We start from the raw sequence: 19,554 nt of genomic DNA on the forward strand, positions 1-19,554 counted from the left end.
AGGGGAGGGGAGGGGAGGGGAGGAGAGGAGAGGAGAGGAGAGGAGAAGAGAGAGGGGGCGCAGTGGGCTCCCAGTTATCAAGAAAAGAAAACAAAAGAAAAGGAAAGAAGAAAATTTGACCTGAGATCTTTTTCCAATAGGGTCTGCGAGTTTGGCTTTCAGCCAGGAAAATCTCTTCTTAATTACTGAAATAATTTCAATCTGTTGAGCACAGGAATACTGGGAATAAAAACAAAAGAGTAGTGATTGGTGATGCTATTGCTGTGTGTTTCTATTTGACCATCCAAGGGTTGATGGTAGAGCAAGTTCTCGACAGTTTCGAGCTGTCAGAAATTGGTTTTTATTTCTCATGTAATAAGCAGGCTAGCTTTTCTCATCAATAGAAAAAAAAAGCAACCAATTTAAATCATATCATCGTCAGCCAAGTGAGTTCATTTTTGTCAAGCATGAGGAATTGTTCGTAGGCTACCTGTCACATTTTATGGCCTGATTTTTTTTTTTTTTTTTGGTTTGAAATACAGAGAACAAATACTAGGAAGTGACCTGTCCTCTGGGGAAAGAGGTTAGGTGGGGATAAAAGAAAGAGGTGTCCCTGCCGCAAGCTGTTTCCTCCTGTTTGTGTGATCCTCTTGACATCTGACTTGGGCGACATGTTTCCTCTGTGGATTCTTTTATTCCCAGGGAACTGTCCAAGCAGTGAGGAGATGGATGCTGTTTCCTCTTACCGCTTGGTCTATGAAAAGACTTTGTGGAAGAAGGGAGACCTTTTAAGTGGCATTTTGCTTGATACATTCTTATTTGAGCCAACTACATTGAAATTAATTACCTGCCAACTTCCAGTCAAATGCATACATTTTTTTTTTTAAAGCTGCCCTCCACCTTGTGGTATGTGGGCACTTTGTAACAAGCCAGTCATGGCTGGAATTGGGAGTTTTCTCAAGTTGTCACATCATCTGTCTTTGTGGCCAAGTGAAACTCCACAGGAAGTTCTTTACTACTTTGAAAAATATTATTTTAAAAAAGCATTTTCATTCTGCAACAACAGCTCAGATCTCCAGATCTGCCCTTCATGGAATCTTCAACGACAGGGGAATATCTCGTAAGGTATGATTTGATCCTTGTGCTGAATGGAAACCCTGCCTCTGGAGTAAGGATGAAGACCCCGACTGTCTTCAGTACTGCAGCCTGAGAGATCCCTGAGCAGAAGCTGCTGCTCTCTTTGAGCTGTGGGACACAGCTGTTTAGACACTGTTGGTCTCCAACTCCTTATCAGCATTTTTAATGTCTTCAGCAGCTGCAGTATTTCCTGGCCAGTTTTTCCCTTAACCCTTGGAATGCACTTTTTTTTTCCTTCATCCTTTAAAAGTATGTAAATGTCTCCATAACCCCCATTATTTGTAAGATGACAAAAGAAGAGCAGTCTTGTTTCTGTAACTTTTATTACCTTGCAATGTAATGAGAGGACAGGAAAGTGCATAACACACAATATTCAACTTCATGAATATTCACAAAATGAAAGCCTGTGTGTCCACCACTGAGATCACAGGGAGGAAACTTGCCAGGCCCCAAATGTCCCCTTACCCCTCCCCAATCACAGCTTTGCATGTTCTCCACAGATATCTGCTACTCTGACCTTTGCTATAAAATTTCCTGGCTTTCTTTTTCTTTTTCTTTTTTTTTAAATGCTGGAGATTGAACCCAGGGCTTTGTGTTGCTAGGCAAGTGCTCTACCACTGAGCTATGCCCCCGCTGATGTTTTTCTTTTTTAAATAGTTTTACTACTTTTATATTGGTGACATATGTATCTCTAAACAATATGGTCCAGTTTGGCTTGTTCTTGAGCTTTATGTAAATGAATTGTACTGGATGTGCTCTATTACACCTGGCCTCTTTTCCTAGACATCTTTGTGTATTTCTTCATGTTTTTCAGTTCAACTATCGTCATAGCTATATGGTGTTTGTTGTATGTGTATTCTGGACATGTAACAGTTTGTTTGTTCATTTCACTCTTTACTGTTGAAACTGGAGTTATTCCCAGGTTTTGGCTACTAGGCACAATGTGCTTGGAACAATTTTTGTGCTGGTACAGGGTGTGTAAGTTTCGCTAGGGTGACTTGGAATCAATTTGCTGGACTGTAGGGTACAGTCAGCCCTCCATACTTCCATGTCCACAGATGCAAGCCAACTTAGATGGAAAATATTTGAGGAAAAAAATTGCTCTTGTATTGAATAGGTACAGACCTTTTTCCTTGTCATCGTCCCCTGAACAATATATGAGGCATTTACATTATATTAAGTCTTACAAGTAATCTAGAGATGATTTAAAATATGTGGGAGGGGGCTGGGGTAGTGGCTCAGTGGTAGAGCTCTTGCCTCGCATGTGTGAGGCACTGGGTTCAAGTCTCAGCTCCGCATATAAATAAATGAATAAAATAAAGGTTCATTAACATCTAAAAAATATTTTTAAAAAAATATGTGGGAGGATGTGGGTAGGTTAGATGCTAATGCTATGTCATTTTATATAAGTCAGTAGTCATTATGTACTTTGACCCTCCTCAGATTTTGGTATCCTTGAGTGGTCCTGGATTCAATTGCCTGAAGATTACCTAGGGTTGACTATTTATGAATCTTCAACTCTACTAAATACTGTCCAGACTTATTTTCTAAAGTATTGGTCTCAGTTTAGATGCTCACCAGCAATGTGTAAGAGTTCTTAATAGTTTCTTGATTGACCAGTAGAGTTATACCCAGAAGGATGTGGTCAGAGCAGCACAACTGGTATGTGGTCCCTTGGAAGGAAGCTACAGTCAGCCCCTTGGGCCCCTTGGGATATCATTGCAAAAGTTTGCAATTCAATCTCACTGATGCACGGAAAAGAGCACAGAAAAGCACCTAAGGAATCTGTCCCAGGGTCTTCCCATGGGCAGGGGCTCACCAGCAGTTGATATTGTCAAGCTGGGCAGTGATTTTTTTCTTGTGGCTTTATTTGCATTTCTCTGATTACTAATAAGATTGAGTAACTTTCATATGTCTGTTAGTCACTGGAATTTCTTTTTGAGATGCCCACCCAAGTCTACTGATTTTTCTGTTTTACTTACTGTTTTATAAGAATCATTTACAGATTCTGGACATTAGTCTCTTTTCAGTTGTATATGTTATGGAGAGTGTGTTTTCTGGCTATGTTAGGCCACTGATCTATTTATAAATGAATAAAAAAATTGTAAAGGAATCTTCTCAATTCACATATAATTTTAAAGGGCTTTTGTTGGTGGAATTTACTTTTAAATTACCTTCAAGATGGGTAGAAAAGGCCACATTGCTTATAATCGTGGGTTTAGATGGCAATTCAACTTAATATGTTCATGATTCTGTTACTTGACGTAGGTTGTAGCTTTTGAACAGGATCTGGACAGTTTTATTTTTTCCCCAGCTTTCTATTATGATCTTCTTCTTATGTTCTAACATTTATTTTATACTGAGTTCTTCATTTTCCTATAGGGTGCTATAAACTATTGCTATGTATAAACCAAAGTGGAACAAAAAGGAAACATTTTAATAAGTAAATCAATCCCCCCCCCCCCCAGTACTTGGGATAGAACCCATGACTCTGCACTAGCTGTACCACTGAGCTACACCTCAGCCCTGAGAAATCAGTCTTCATGATCAGGGATGACTAAATGGCTGTAAACTAATACTTTTTCTTGCCCATTTGAGGGTTTGAAATTAAAAATAACTACTTTTATTTAAAAAAAAAAGATTCAGTCTCATTGACAAATTTATTTAAAGTAGAAAAGAATAAGAGAAAATGCAAGTCATCCCAAATTCTACCACCCAGAGGTACTCCTGGTCTGACTGAGCCTGCTTCCTGTCATCTCTGTTTATTATACACATACAGATGTTACTGTGACCCCCAAAGGGGAATTACCACTTCCACGACACCTTTTTTAGGACAGGTACTTGCAAAACTTCAACACACCAGGTAGCAGTAACCCATGGGAAGATTCTAGGGTATCACCAGCAGCACCTCCCTCCTCAACTTCAGTTTTTACTCTTCCAAAAGAACCATGGAAACCGAGACAAAAGGGAAGGGCATAGTGATCATTTCTATTTCCGCTTTGCCAAACCACTGAGGAAAGGTTTTCCCAAGAGAAAAATCAGAATTAAAATTCGGCTCCTTTCATTGAGCACAGAGTCTGCCTAGCTCATAAGTTAAACCATGCTGGGTTTTCCCCCCTTTCATTTATAATAATTAAAAATAAATAAATGATAAAGAACTCCTCTAAAAATATAAAATAGCCCATAGTTGCACCCTTGGAGATAGCCAGTATTCATTGTATACTTTGGCATATTTTCTTCCACATCACATGTGTGTGCATGTGTGTGTGTGTGTGTGTGTGTGTAAAGGATTATAAAATACATAAAGCTTTTTGTTTATTTTGGTCTTGGATAACATTTTTTGATATTTATTTTTTAGTTGTAGGTGGACACAATGTCTTTATTTTATTTACTTATTTTTATGTGGTGCTGAGAATCGAACCCAGGGCCTCATGCGTGCTAGGCAAGCGCTCTACCGCTGAGCCATAGCCCATCCCAGCCCTTGGATAATATTTTTTAATCAGAGGAAAATATGAGACCTCATGATGGAGTGCAAATAGATTCATTTTTTACTATTATAAAATCCTTTGATTTTGAGTAATTTTAGATTTTTTGTAAAGAAAGTATGAGAATTCCCATGTGTCCTTCACCCAGCCTCCCTGATTTTAATACTGTCTAGTGTTTTATCTTGGGCTCTCTCTGTCTGTAACTAAATATTTGTCTAACTCTGCCTCCAAAAGGGAAGTTTTTAAATTTACCATTTGATGTGGCATGCCCTGCTGTCTTTTCGCTTCCTAGGTTACTATAACAACAGCACCAAGGTGGCTGTGAAGACCCTGAAGCCTGGCACCATGTCTGTGCAAGCATTCCTCGAAGAAGCAAACCTCATGAAGACTCTTCAGCACGACAAACTGGTGAGACTCTACGCCGTGGTCACCAAGGAAGAGCCCATTTACATCATCACCGAGTACATGGCCAAGGGTGAGTGGTCCCAATACCCAGTGCTTCAAAGGATGTCTGATCCACAGTAGAACGTTCAGATGCTCAGAGAATACTCAAATAATTTCAATTCAAAAACAGCATGTTCACTACTGAAAATCAGGAAATATTTTTTAAAAAAGCATTTCATAGGCCTGATCATCATAAGTAATCCATGTTATCAAATTGGTGCATAGTCATCCTGTTTTCTCTGCATCTGCCTACATATGCCTATGAGCCCAATAATAATATCCTACACCTATCCTCTCTCTTAAGACTGCAATAAACAATTGTCAAATAAATGAACACACATTTCAAAGAAGTCCTTGAAATTCTAAAACTAGCTCATTTTTTTTCATTGACGTTATCTAGAGATGTTCAAGGTGTCACTTAAAAATTTTTAATAAAGTGTTTGGGGATTTGGCTTCATGGTAGATTGCTTGCCTGGCATACAAAAGAAAGTTAAAATTGAGTTGAATTCTTATGCAATCATGGAATCTCTGAAGAAGAGGTTCCAAGCAACCTTCTTTTCTTCTTTTGTTATCACCTTCAGATAAAGGACTTTATATTACCAGCTTTCTTCCTTTATTCACTTCTGATTCAGTAGAGATACTAATAAATTCTCAAATAATTTTTAAAAATGTCCTCAGAAGTAATGAATGAAGAGAAGAAAGTAATATGAACAATAATCCAAAATTAAGTCATCTCATACATGGTGAACTTTATAGTGTGATGTCATAGCCAAATAGGTTAGAAAGATGAATAGTGTATTTTCTTATTTAATATCTGTTAATATTTCAGCATAGCAGTCAGAGTCCTTCCAAAAATGGACATTGTTAAACAAACAAAACCAAACTAAGCCTATATGGCCTGGGTTTCTATAGCCCAGGAAATAGGCTCAGAGCCAGACATTTGTAGGAGTTCAGCAGATATTATCAAACTAATTAACTAATAGCATTCTAAGTAATATATATACATACAACTTTTCCTCATAACAATACGTAGCATTTATTAAACACTTACTATGTACCAGATGGTTCTGAATACCTTGCATGGGTGATCTCACTCAATCTCTTCAGAAATATGAGGGCTAAGAATATTTCCTATGTAACATTTATTGAGCCCTTTCTACCTGCCAAGCACCACGCTGAATGCTTTAAATCTATCCCAAGTACATCCTCACAAGACCTCCAGTATGTGCCTATTTTATGAAGACTTTGCTAAACTCAGTAACTTGACCAAAGCTACCCAGGAGGTTAACTCTTATAAGTACAGGGGAAAAATAGGTCTTGTTTTAGACATGATACCACAGGAAATAAAAGAGTTTTTCTGTTGACACACTCCTGTTTGGGTAGGCCAAATATCTTTTTTTCAGGGTAGAGTTCATTTATCAGATACTCTTTTTTTTTAAAGAGAGAGAGAGAGAGAGAGAGAATTTTTAATATTTATTTTTTTAGTTCTCTGCAGACACAACATCTTTGTTTGTATGTGGTGCTGAGGATCGAACCCGGGCCGCACGCCTGCCAGGCGAGCGCGCTACCGCTTGAACCACATCCCCAGCCCCTCAGATACTCTTTTTTAAAAATTTATTTATATATGGCAGTGGAATGCATTACAATTTTTATTTGAGGGTCTATGGCATGTACAGAGCTCTGTACCTTTTGTCAGATACAGACAGGTACACACCTATAATCCCAGCGGCTTTGGAGGCTGAGGCAGGAGGATCATGAGTTCAAAAACAGCCTTAGAAAAAGCAATGTACTAAGCAACTCAGTGAGATGGTGTCTCTAAATAAAATACATAGTAGAGCTGCGAATGTGGCTCAGTGGTCGAGTGCCCCTGAGTTCAATCCCTGGTACCCGAAAAGAAAAAATAAAGATATAGATGAGGGTGAGCCTAGCCAGGTGTCTGCTAAAGGCAGGTCCTCTATGAGGATTTACTTGCCAGCTTTCTATTCCAGAAGAGCCCACTAAAGATCAGGTGGATGTAGCAGCCTCATGATGAGGGCAGATACTCTTAAATGCATTGTTTCAGACACCTAGAAAGAGAAAAGCAGTGTCGGCCATCCTCCTTTCTCCCCTGGATCATGCACTATGTTTAACAGATTGGAAGGGACTAGGTTTGACCAACATCAGGAAAAGGCTTATAACCATACAGAACTGCAAAGCCAGTCATCTGTCAGTCTTCCCCGATATCATTGAATTTTGCCTGGGTTTTTCTTCTTGCATGTTTGAACTATACTGCCTTGTTCTTCCTCTGTGAACAGGCAGTTTGCTGGATTTCCTCAAGAGTGACGAAGGTGGCAAAGTGCTGCTCCCGAAGCTCATCGACTTTTCTGCTCAGGTAAGGTATTAAGAAGCCCACTGTGTGTGCAAATTTGGAAAGACCTTACTTCTTTGAATTCATGATGAAATCACTATTCCAGGGAGAAGGAATTTCTGGCGAATAGTTCCTAGTAGTAATTATGAGAAAAAGACCTTCCAAAGTACACATCCTTGGAGATAATAATGGGACTTTTCACATATGTCCAGATTTGACTTAGATATCATTTTTTTTCCTTTCCGTTTTTGTTTTTTTTTTGGGGGGGGGGGCGTGGAATATCATCTTTTATAAGACAGATAAACCTCTTTATGCTTATATCATTTCCCCACAAATCATAGAAAGAGTGCTGAATCAATCAATTTGCTTAGCTTTTTGAAGAGGCAATTCCATACAGTTAAGAGCAACTTCTAAATCATGCGTGTTTCTTTAAGTTCTAAATCTAAGACACTGATACTTGTAAGTCCTCAGCATTCTTGGAAAAGCAGGAACTATGATTCCTTCTCTTTTCCTGCTCTTTCTCTTCTCACTCTTTCTTGTTGGGCTATGTTGTAAGGATTCTGAGAAATATTCATTGGTAATGGTTTTAGTACTAACCTAGAAGTTGCCCATTTGTTCACTTTGGAATCCCATGCATCCTGGAGTATATTTAAGAGCAGAGGCAGATTACCCAGAAACAGAGCCATTGTGCCTGGTACATCAAGGAAATGCACATATGAACAATTCCAGCTATTGATTTTTAATAGTTTCATCATATCTCTTAGTCATATTCAGTAATTGGCTTGATTTATTCCTCAATGTTGGCCATGGGTTGCTTATTCTGGGAAGGTCATGTACCATAAAACCCAATGTATGAAGCAAAAGAGACTTACAGACATCTAGGAAAGGATAGGTGGCCTTTATGATCTTCAATTTTAAAATCTTATTAATTTTTTACTGGTACATTATAATTTTACATAGTAGTGGGATTTATTATGTCATTTTGTGCATGCACATAACATAATTTGCTTAATCTCCTTCCCCAATACCTTCCCTTTCCCTCCCCCAATCCACTTACTCTACCAATCTCCCTTCTATCATTATCATTTTAATTAGTATATTATCATTATATACGTGAGCAGGATTCACTGTGGTCTGTTTGTACATGAACATTGCATAATTTGGTTGCTTTCATTCCCCTATACTTCCCCATGCCCTCTCCTCCTCCCTCCTGCTTGGTCCTCTTCCTCATTTCTGTTGGTCTGTCTTCTATTTTCATGAGATCACTTTTTTTTTTAATTCCTTTCTTTCTCAGCTTCCACATATGAGATAAAACACTTGACCCTTTTAATTTCTGAGTCTGACTGATTTCACTCTGCTTGATGTTTTCTAGTTCCATTGTTTTACAGAAATGAGATAATTTCATTCTTCTTTATGGCTGAGTAAAACTTCATCATGTATATATACCACATTTTACTTACCCACTCATCTGTTGAAGGACACCTAAGTGGATTGCATAACTTGGCTATTGTGAATTGTGCTACTGTACACATTGATATATACTATAGTATGCTGATTTTAGTTCCTTTGGATAAATACCACATATTATTTATTGAGTCTAACATGCTCAATCCCCCTCTTCTATTGGTCTGTGATCTTCCTTTCTTATTCCCATTTTTTTTCCCTTGGACCCGCTTTTATTTGGACAATCTTTGAGGCCTTCTTGGGAAGATGAGATCAAAAGAATGAATGGAGCACACAGGGAAAGCACTTCAAGTCTGCTTGAACACATACTCTGCAATATTGTAGGCAGACCTGGAATTCAACATCCGGAGTAGAGTTTGTGTCCTGGATCTACGATTCTGTAAATAGCTGTACCATTTTCAGGAAGTCCTTTGCCTCTTTGGGTTGGTTTATTTGCCTATAAAACAGAAATAGTCATTCCTACTCTGTGAAGATGTTGAGGGTCAGATCATGTGAGCTGATATGGAGGCAGGTGCCTCAGAGCTTGTCGGTGGATGCTGGGAAAACCCTCCCAGTAAAGGTCTATGAGGAAGTTACCCTGCTCAGTCATCATCTCAATTGCTGGAACTTGGCGAGCTTTATAGCTTCATACTTCATCTGGGTGGGAAATCCAAATGTGATCTAGAATAGCACCATCTGACATAAACAAATTATTGTGGTGAAGCAGGTTGGGGCGAGGTGGGGGTCTGTCATCCCTGCCTTCTTAACCCTGAACTTGAACTCCCTATGTTGCCCCATGAGCATTTCCACGAGACTCCAGGGTTGCCAGGCTTGAAGACCACTGCTCTGCAGCAATAGGAAGGGTAACATGTTTGGGTGCAGCTCTGGATCCCATGTAGATAATGAGGCAGGAAATGAAGAAAGCAGAAGTCTGATAAATTTGTATCACATTTGACACAGATAAATGAGGCCTCTACTTGAGTGGTGGCTTCGATGTCTCCTATTGAATGAGAGCCTTGAGGAGTACAGTAACAATTTTTCATGCTGGACAGGGATGTCCGGGAGGCCTGAGTGGTCCTCACCATTCGTTCCAACTGTCTAAGGGTCTGATTTGTGCCCACAACACTACAAGGTAGAAACTGCACACCTCAGGATGTGTACTATACCCAGAGAATGACTTCTTTTGTTGTGTGGCTGTTTTGTGTTTGATTTTTGCATAGGTTTTTCTCATAAAATGTTATTGTGGCATAGTCAAAGTTTTTAAGGTCCAAGTCAGGTCTTCATTAAAATCATGTTTAATTAAGTTAACAGAATATGGATGTTTTAACTGAAAGATCATGTTTTAACTTTGCAAATTACCACTATAATCAAACAATAACTTTTTCTAAGTTAGAAACAAGTGGGGGAGGTCACTTTCTAATCTTTCATAGCTTGCAAGGAAGATGATCAGAGTCTGGCATTGACCATGACCTTCAGACTGTGGATTTCATGCAGCCAGAATGGACTCTGCTGTGATAGGACTGAGCCTTCCTGGTGACAGGAGGGACAATCAAGCCATCAAAGCTGATCTCCATCCAAGCCAGTTGACCAAATCCAGATACTTATTTTTCTGTCCCAGGGTTTCTTTCCTGGCAGTGGCCCCTGTGTAGAACTGATAGGACATGGTGGGGCATAGAGAGCAGTTTCAGTGAATGGATTGTTAATATCAGTGGGAGATCACAGGTCAGCAGCAGCCATGAAGACCTGGGTACGTGGAGTTAGCACAAAATTCATTCTTTTTTCCTTTCTTCCTTCCTTTTTTTCTTTATTTTCTTGAACCCATGGCCTCATGCATGCTAAGCACATGTTTCACCTCTGAGCTACACCCCCAGCCAAAATTCATTTTCTTTAAAACCAAACACTAGCTCTTTCTGAGTTCATCTTTGTTCAAGGTGCAAACCCCACCTAAACACTTTCCCAGTCCTTCCCTAAAGGTGGAGCTGGTGAGATCACCTTTGGCCCTACCCTGAATTATTGGCTTCATGTACTTGTGACTTTTCTTCTTATAATACCAACATGAGGGGACCTACCTTTGACGACAAGCAGTTGGGCTTCTCTGCTTCAACCTCAGTCTCAAATCACATCCCTCACACATCCACTTTCTGTTAACTGTGCCTGACACCTCACCCAACTCTAATACCCCCAATTCCCTTTATACCTTGTAAAAATTCTCTATACAAAAAAAAAAAAAGTTGTACTTTTACCTCTTCCTCTGCATCATGAGTCACTAGTTAACTTTGTCACTTTTCCATAGTGAATAACTTGAGAATAGTTAATATTCATAAGGCTGGCCCGTGCTGATAGCTGGTGCTCAGATACTTAGATAATCCAACCTATTCTCCACATTTCCCCATCCTACTCTTTAGGGTAGAAATTTAGGGATAAATCAGAAAAAAAATGGGCATGTCCTTTTGACATTGGAGTCCTAAATGAATAATTGGTAGGTTGTACAATATGTTAATGCTTGCTTTCTTTTATGTAAGCATTGTCAATAGGATCCAGAGTTGGAAAACTGAAAGTTCACAGCAGAATATTGCTAAAAGTCAGCCATTTCTCACAGCAAAAAAAAAAAAAATTGGTTACTGGGAGTAGAAATAAGTAGGTTTACTTAAGTGCATCCTCAGAAGAAGAAGGGGACAGACTGAGGGGCAGAGCTGGGACTTTTCCCACTGTTTCTGTCTGGCCTCTTCCTCCGTTGTCCCATGACCCACTTCCCCATGCTCTACTTTTCTCTCCTCCACCTCCCTACATATCCACTGAGACAGGAAGTGGCTGGGTGCACATGACAGCCTCCCAGTTCATCTGAGAGCTGATGTCATCACTTCCTGTCTCAGGATGAGTTCTGAAATGCTTGTCAGAGCCTAAGCATAATCTGCACCTCCAACCATCCCTGTGCTTACACTCCTTCTGCATTTGATGGAGATGAAGAAGGTTGGACTGGGTCAGATTTGCCCACGGCTTTTCCTCCTTGTACAAAATGAAGCAATCTTGTGCTTTTTTTCTGTATTGAAATAAGAAAATCGCTCCTTTGCAAAGTATGTTTGACATTTCAGAGTAGAGACTGCGTATCCCTTTCAGCCTTTACCCCAGGTAAGAGAAGAAAGCTGAATTTGGAAAGGAGGGAGTTGGAATTGGTGGGAATTTCCTTTACCAGACATGAAGATGGAATCATAGACTTGTAAAACTGAAAGGAAAATGTAGTGCAGAATTCACAGTGACACATGGAGGTCAGATAAATCATCTTGTTATTCAGGCCAAGTGAATCAAAGCATTTGTTGCTGTTTAGTGGCAATATCTCTGAAGTGCTGACATGACCGAAAATGAAACAGACAATTATCTTTGAGCAAACTGTAATAAAAACTGCAAGAGGAGAATAGTTGCTATAATCATGGCAACAAGTAAAACTGATTTTGAGTTCCTTCAAGTTAATAAAGCACTATGCTGCCATTGTCTAATTTGGGCAAATTATGTTATTTAACCTATTTTTACAGATAAGGAAGTAAACTTGGACTTGTCCAAGGTTATAGAGCTAGTGGGTAGAATTGCTGGGACTTGATCCTACATCTTCTGACTTCAGACTTCTGGCTCTTTCTCTGTATCTGAATGTTATCCCATGATCAGAGCTGCTTCCGTGATCATTTTGCACCTGACAACACTGTGATAAGCATTTCCCCCCTTTTTAAATTTTACCTATCAGAGTTAATGATTTCCTCAGCCTTTTTAACCCCAAATATCTTTATTGTAAAGATATAGATCTTTCTATCCTGCAGCAGTCATACTTAGGATATGCCACATTTGAAGTTGGAAATTGGTAAAACAAAGAAGGAAGAAAACCTCAGTCCATCCATGTAACTCTCTACCTTTTTGAGTAGGAAGACCTTTAAACATCTGAGCTTTTAAGTACATCCTCATTATTTAGATTGGGAATCCTTTGTCATAAGTCCAGGTTGGGACCTCCCCAGTCCCACATTAATGGTTGGTAGTGAATCTGGCCTGAAAGATCCAGAGGTGGATGTTCTCGAGACATTTCTAGAGTGTTTGCCAGCATCATCCGATGTGGGACTCCTCAGCCTGTCTCCTTGTAAGGAACCTAAGAGGTAATTTAGGTTTTCATTTTGTCTGCTCAAGGCTATTCTCCAACATCACCTCCCCATCACCTCCACTACTCCATAATATCTTATTATATATTCATACCTGAACACAATATAACAAAATATATATATATATGTTCATATATATATATATATGAATATATATATATATATATATATATATGAATATATATATATATATATCTCCTCATCTTCAGCTAGTTTGTTTTCAAAACCTTTATTAATATTAACCTTTGATTGATAATGTCCCATTTAGTTTAATTAAAGAAAGGGAGAGTTGCATTGAGATATTTTATGAGACTCAGTGGTGGGTGGAAACTTCCTGATCAACCTGGGTTCTTTTTCCACCAAGAGACCTCATCTCCTCCCCTCTCTCTTAATCTCACCTCTTGACACAAGATGTTCAGACATGCTTCTGTGTTAATGTCCCTGCACTTCTGTCAGACAAAAGGGCCTCCTCAGAAGGGAAAAAGACTGGCGCTAAAGTGGAAATCAATTAATTCCATAACATAATCTGAACTGGATAAAGGGGCCACATGGCGATCAGGACATTGTGTCCCCTTAGTGTGCATCATTAAGGAGCTGTTGCATGGAGACCATAGATTTTCCAGCATATATCTTATACAGCAGATCAGACCTTTTAATTTTTTCTTTTAACAGAGTGTAAGAAATATTGCCATGATTTTGTAAATGGAACTATAGATGATGTTAGTGGTGGAGAAAACACTGTGCAGAGAGCAGGAATCTTCCTTCTGCCAGGGAAAGTCATTTCAAGGGCCCAGAGTTCTCATTTCATCCTTAAGATGACAGGCAATGTCAGGTTTCTAGCCTCAATTCTACCATTCCATGACTGAGAAAAACCTTCTTTTTCTTTTTTATGGGAATCATAATGATTTTGAGCACATTCAGATGGCATCGATATGAGATATGTAAGTTACACTCTAAATAAAGGAATAGGAATGTATCATATTAATGTAGTGCCCAGATGGCAGGCATATGGGTGATTTATCTTTTTTTAATCAACATATTTTAACTGATGTATAATGATTGTACATGTGTATGGATGCAGTATGATATTTTGATACTTGTATAAAATGTGTGATAATCAAAACCAGGTTAACTAACATTTTCACCTCCTTCCTTAAATTCTTATTTATTTGTGGTATGAACATTCAGCATCCTCCCTCTTACCTATTTTGAAATGTACAATTAACTATTGTTAATTATTTTTTTCAACTTCTATTGTCTTTTTAAATTTTTTTTATTTATTTTAATTAGTTATATATGACAGTAGAATGCACTTATATACTTTGATATATCACAATAGATGGGATATAATTCTCATTTTTCTGAGTATACATATTGTAGAATCACATTGGTCACACAGTCACATACATAAAGTAATCATGTCTGTTTCACTCTACTATCTTTCTTATCCCCACATCCCCTGCCTTCCCCTCCTTTCACTTCCCTCTACCTAATCTAAGGTAATGCTATTCTTTTTTTTTTTTTTTTTGCATTACAATTCTTAATACACATATATACCACAATTTTTGTGTCTCTGTTTGTATATAAAGTATGTCGACATCCAATTTGTGTCTTCATACATGTACTTTGGATAATGATGTCCATCATATTCCACCACCCTTGCTAATCCCCTGCCCCCTCCCTTTCCCGCCCACCCCTCTTCCCTAACTAGTATTCATCTATTCCTCCCATGCTTTCCCTCCCTACCCCACCATGAGTCAACCTCCTTATATCAGAGAAAACAATCGGTATTTGTTTTTTGGGGATTGGTTGACTTCACGTAGCATTATCTTCTCCAGCGCCATCCATTTACCTACAAATGCCATGGTTCTATTCTTTTTTAATGCTGAGTAAAATTCCATTTTGTATATGTGCCACATTTATTGTTAATTATAGTCACCCTACTATGCTATAAAGCACTAGATTTTTTTATCCAACGTATTGCAATTTGGGACCTGATTCTATTTATCTGTTTTCAATAATGGATTTGTCTTTGACTTAAATATTGGCCATGAAAACTTATAAAACGGACATATGAAACTAGAATCAATTTCACAATTACAAAACTGCATGCAGTTTCTTTCTGAAAAATGGAAAAAGAATAGGCAATTGTCATTTCAAAATAGTATAAAACAGGAACTCTTTTTTTGGGGGTGGGTAGATGGGACAAGATAGCAAACAAGGCAGAAAAATTTGTTCTTGTTTTAATTTTGATTAGGAAACTTTCTAGCACCAATAAGAAACTTTTAGCTAATATACAGTAGAGATAGTAGTATTTTTGGCCTTTGTGCCAAATCTGCCTCTTATCCTGATGTTATTTTGCCCAGAGTGGCAATTTCTGGTCAATGCTAATGTAAGTTACAAAACAGTTTCCCTTTGGGAAATCCTGCAAGGCTAAAATTAAATTAAAGTAGCTTAGAGATTGGCAAAGGTCATTACCAGCTACTCACATAGAAAGTGGAGGTGAAGGCACTTTGAAGCGATCAGCAGTGTCAATTCCAACAAACCTTTGTTTTAAGCCTGTGGCTTGCTCGCCCTGTGTCCCCCTCACCCATGCTGTGGTTTTCTCCCTCCCACAATGTGCACTGAGCACAGCCAGGCTCTGCTGGGAACAGGATGAACAAGACACATCCCCGCCTCCAGGAGTGAGTGGGTTGGCAAGAAGATAACAGGAGAGATGGTGGACTGCGGCCAGAGCTACCCGGGCAGGCCCTGGAGGCCACTTTTAGAGCACAGGGGAAGGACAGAACCCAGAGGGGCAGTGTCTCAGGCAGACAGCAGGCTTCCTGGAAGAGGTGATCCTAAGAACCAGGCTCAACCGCCCTATCTTAGGACAGTGGGTAGACAAAGACAGAGGTCTTCCATTGCAGGAACATAAGGGCACAGAAAAGGGGACTCAAGGGGTTGCAAGTGGGAGCACATGATGAGAATGTCGGGTGGGAGGACACCAACGTAATAGATGTGGACATTAAGGAAATTGGAAGCATCATCAAAGCTGAGTTATAGAGGAGGAGTTGTGAACTCGTTCATGGATAACTCTACTTTGAAAGTGATCATATTCAGCAAATAGTCTACAAAACTTATAGTAGTTTCTCTCTTTCAGTTACATTTTACCTTCAGTAACTAGTCAATGCTATTTGGATTTGGATAATATGTATTTATAGCCACCCGCCCCACTGTCCTGCCCCGCCCCGTGCACGGACACATGTTCTCTTTGGAAATTGGTCTCTTTTGACTATTGGGGAACTTCAGGCTCTTTGCCTGTTGCTCTTCTTCAGGAATTCATTTTTTTTTCTTTTTATTGGTGCATTATCATTATAATAATCTACATAACAGTGAGATTTCTTGTTATATATTCATACCTGAACACATTATAACAGAATAATTTAGTCGATTTCATCCCCCAGTATCTACCCTTCCCTTTCCACCTCCCTCTCCCCTCTCCCCCTCCCCCATTTTTGTGATAAAATATGTATAACATAAAATATATCGTTTTATCATGTTTACGTATAATACAGTTAGTGGCATTCAGTCCATTTACACGGTTGTGAAGCCAAACCATTCATCTCTAGAACTCTTTCATCTGCCCCAACTGAAACGCTGCACCTGTTAGACACTAGGTCACCTCGTGTCCTTGGCCCCTGACAATACCCTTCTAGCATCCATCTCTATAAATCTGACCACTCTGTGTATCTCACCAATTGGATGGTTTTCATCCCTTCAGTGAATTCCCACCATACTTAGAAAAATTCTGGATGGTCCATGGGTATGACTGGCCCCCAGCACCCTGCCTTCTTCAGCTGTATAGCTCACCAAGCTCCTTCCTGTCTTGGCAGCTATCCCACACCCACTTCCTAGAAGCAAACACCCATCACTCCATGCCACACATCCTTCCTGTCCAGAGATGACTCCCCTTCCCTTCCCACTGAAAGCAATTCCATCCCAAATGCCCTGCCCACTGCATTCTTCTCTATCTTGACACCTGTCCATTTCTCCCAGAAATTCCTTCCAGAAATTTTTTTTAAGTCCTTGTTTACCTTTGTATCCCCAGCACTTAGCACAGGGCCTTATATTATAGTAGGTGCTCAATAAATATTTGCTAATTAATCAACCACTTAAGATAGGGACTGTCTACATTTAATTTAAAACCATAAATTTTTAATTTTCAGCCTCATACAATTCTGAATGAGTGACTAGAACACATGTTGTTTTAAAGGTTCTCTGGGTGACTTCAGGTGTGAATAAAGCATGTTCTTCCTTGTTCTCTAACCGTGGGTTTACTTTCCTGCACAAAACTTCTTATTGGTCAAAATAAAGTGAGATGAAAAGAAGGAAGTAGAATATGAGCATCTGAGCCACTGAAAAAAGACAAAGAGTCGCTCTGTTTCACATTCCTTGTGCCATAAAGGACACCAGGAGGTATGAGGAATTAAAAATGAGATCTTTGACTCTGAGGCTAGTGGTGGCTGCATTTAATTTGAAGGAAAGAAAAACCACACCGGAACAGGTTTTTCCTCCCTTTGTGTCACTCGGGGCCTTTGGTGGCCTCTTCTTGGTGCTGAGCAGAGCCTGACTCTGCAATTCCCGGGGTGAGGGCAAGGCCAGGATTTCTAGCCCTTGGGAATTTTTCCACCCCCTTCCCCGGCGTCTACAACGGAATGGCCCAGGTCAGAACCAGCTCCTTGTATGTTTATTGATTAGGATGCTCTTTGGAGTGGGTGTTAGTGGTGCAGAGTGCAAACCAGGGTGTGTCTTAGCTGCAATTTCCTTGCTATATTACAAGAAATTGCACTGCTTGATCCTCTTTGCCAGTTCCCATTCTCTACCTCACATCCCTGGGCTCCTCCTTCAGCTCTGTGACTCAGAGCTGTGACTCAGCTCTGGCTCACCCCACACAACCCCTGTCATCATCTGTAGTGATCTATACGTTCAAACTCAGGCCTAGATCCTTGACTCCCTTCTCCCTCCCCACTGAGCCACTCCATGGTGTGACCAACAACTCTGCCCCCTCCATTATTTCTATCTCATCCCATCACCTCCCTTCTGTTTGGTTCGACCTCTAGGACTCTAACCCACCAATCTAGCATCTATTCAGCTCTTCCAGTTCCTCTTGTCCCATACCTCCACCTGCCTCATGTTTTCCTTCCCTTCTTCCCCAGTTGATACAGACCTCTTTGCCTCCTCTTTGCCATGTGTGCCTGATAAAATCCCAACCTGTGCAAGCCCAGCTTTCCACCTGTTTGGCCCCAGGTCCACCCAACAAGTGTGGCCAGGATTTATAGGACAGTTGGCTTTTTGCTCTTCAAATTCAAGACCTGAGGTGCCTAAGCACCCCACAACACATTTCCAGTGTGGGAGACCAACCTTGCACGTGACTGAGTCACACTCCCCGGCTGGGTGCTGAGGCGCTCAGTCACAGAAATGTGGCAGAGCTTTCCCCACCCTTCTTGGGTTCAAGGGTTGGTGTCTCATGCATGGGTGTGTCTTGCTACAGCCCCAGGGTGAAGCTCTGCTCACCTGTTCCTTTGTAATATAACCCCTTGCCCTATTTAGGATAGAATCTTCCATGGAAGGGCCTTGTGTGTGTCCCCTTCTCTTACTGTGCCCTGGGGTGTGGCCTACCCAGGTGTCAGTCAACCTGCTGACAGTGGACATCATGAAGATAGACTCAGCCCCCTGAAACCTGACCCCTGGCCTCATTTGAATAGCTTCTCCTCAATAAAAGGGGTCAGCACGTGCCCTCTCTCTCTCTCTTCCTGCGGACCCTTAAGGTCAGAGGAGCCGTCACAGCGACCCCAAAGAAAAAGGTATTTGTGTCTCTTGTGTGGTTATTTTGCCCAGTTCAACTGGAGTGACCCCTGAGCCTTTTAGTCGCGAAAACAGAAACCCAGCATTCCAGTCCATTCCCTGTCCCTCAATCCTAGGCAACAATCTCTCTTTCAGCTTCTCCAACCCCATACCTTTCACTCCTCCAGAGTTCCCAGTAGACTCTCTTGCTGTCTCTTTCCCTGAGAAAAGAGAGGTCAGCAGCAGAGAGCTCCCTTCCTTCCTCCATGGCCTGCTCCTTTCCACCCTGCTTTATGCCCTGGGTCCTGTCCTCCCTAGATGATGACATTGGTGTCTCTCGCCTCACTGGCCAGTTCCTGTTCATTTCTCCAACAATTAAACATAAATTCAGAATTCCGTCCTCCAACCTCCTCTTCTTTTTTTTTTTTTAATTTTTTATTGTTGGCTGTTCAAAACATTACATAGTTCTTGACATATCATATTTCACACTTTGATTCAAGTGGGTTATGAGCTCCCATTTTTACCCCAAATACAGATTGCAGAATCACTTCAGTTACACATCCATTGATTTACATATTGCCATACTAGTGTCTGTTGTGTTCTGCTGCCTTTCCTATCCTCTACTATCCCCCCTCCCCTCCCCTCCCCTCCCCTCTTCTCTCTCTGCCCCCTCTACTGACATTCATTTGTCCCCCTTGTATTATTTTTCCCTTTCCCCTCACTTCCTCTTGTATGTACTTTTGTATAACTCTGA

General features: G+C 40.3%; 1 protein-coding gene across 6 annotated transcripts in view; it reads left to right on the forward strand.

Moving 5' to 3' along the window:
* Positions 1-19,554, forward strand: part of Lyn (LYN proto-oncogene, Src family tyrosine kinase) — a 119,654-nt gene that overhangs the window by 74,990 nt on the left and 25,110 nt on the right. For all 6 annotated transcript variants that reach the window (XM_048782915.1, XM_048782917.1, XM_015485802.2 and 3 more), the window contains 2 exons: positions 4,894-5,076; positions 7,340-7,416. In XM_048782915.1, coding sequence (XP_048638872.1) covers positions 4,894-5,076; positions 7,340-7,416 — 260 coding nt within the window. The remainder of the gene's footprint in view (positions 1-4,893; positions 5,077-7,339; positions 7,417-19,554) is intronic.

The sequence above is a fragment of the Marmota marmota genome, unplaced genomic scaffold (assembly GCF_001458135.2).
Source record: "Marmota marmota marmota unplaced genomic scaffold, marMar, whole genome shotgun sequence".
Taxonomy (NCBI): Eukaryota; Metazoa; Chordata; class Mammalia; order Rodentia; family Sciuridae; genus Marmota; species Marmota marmota.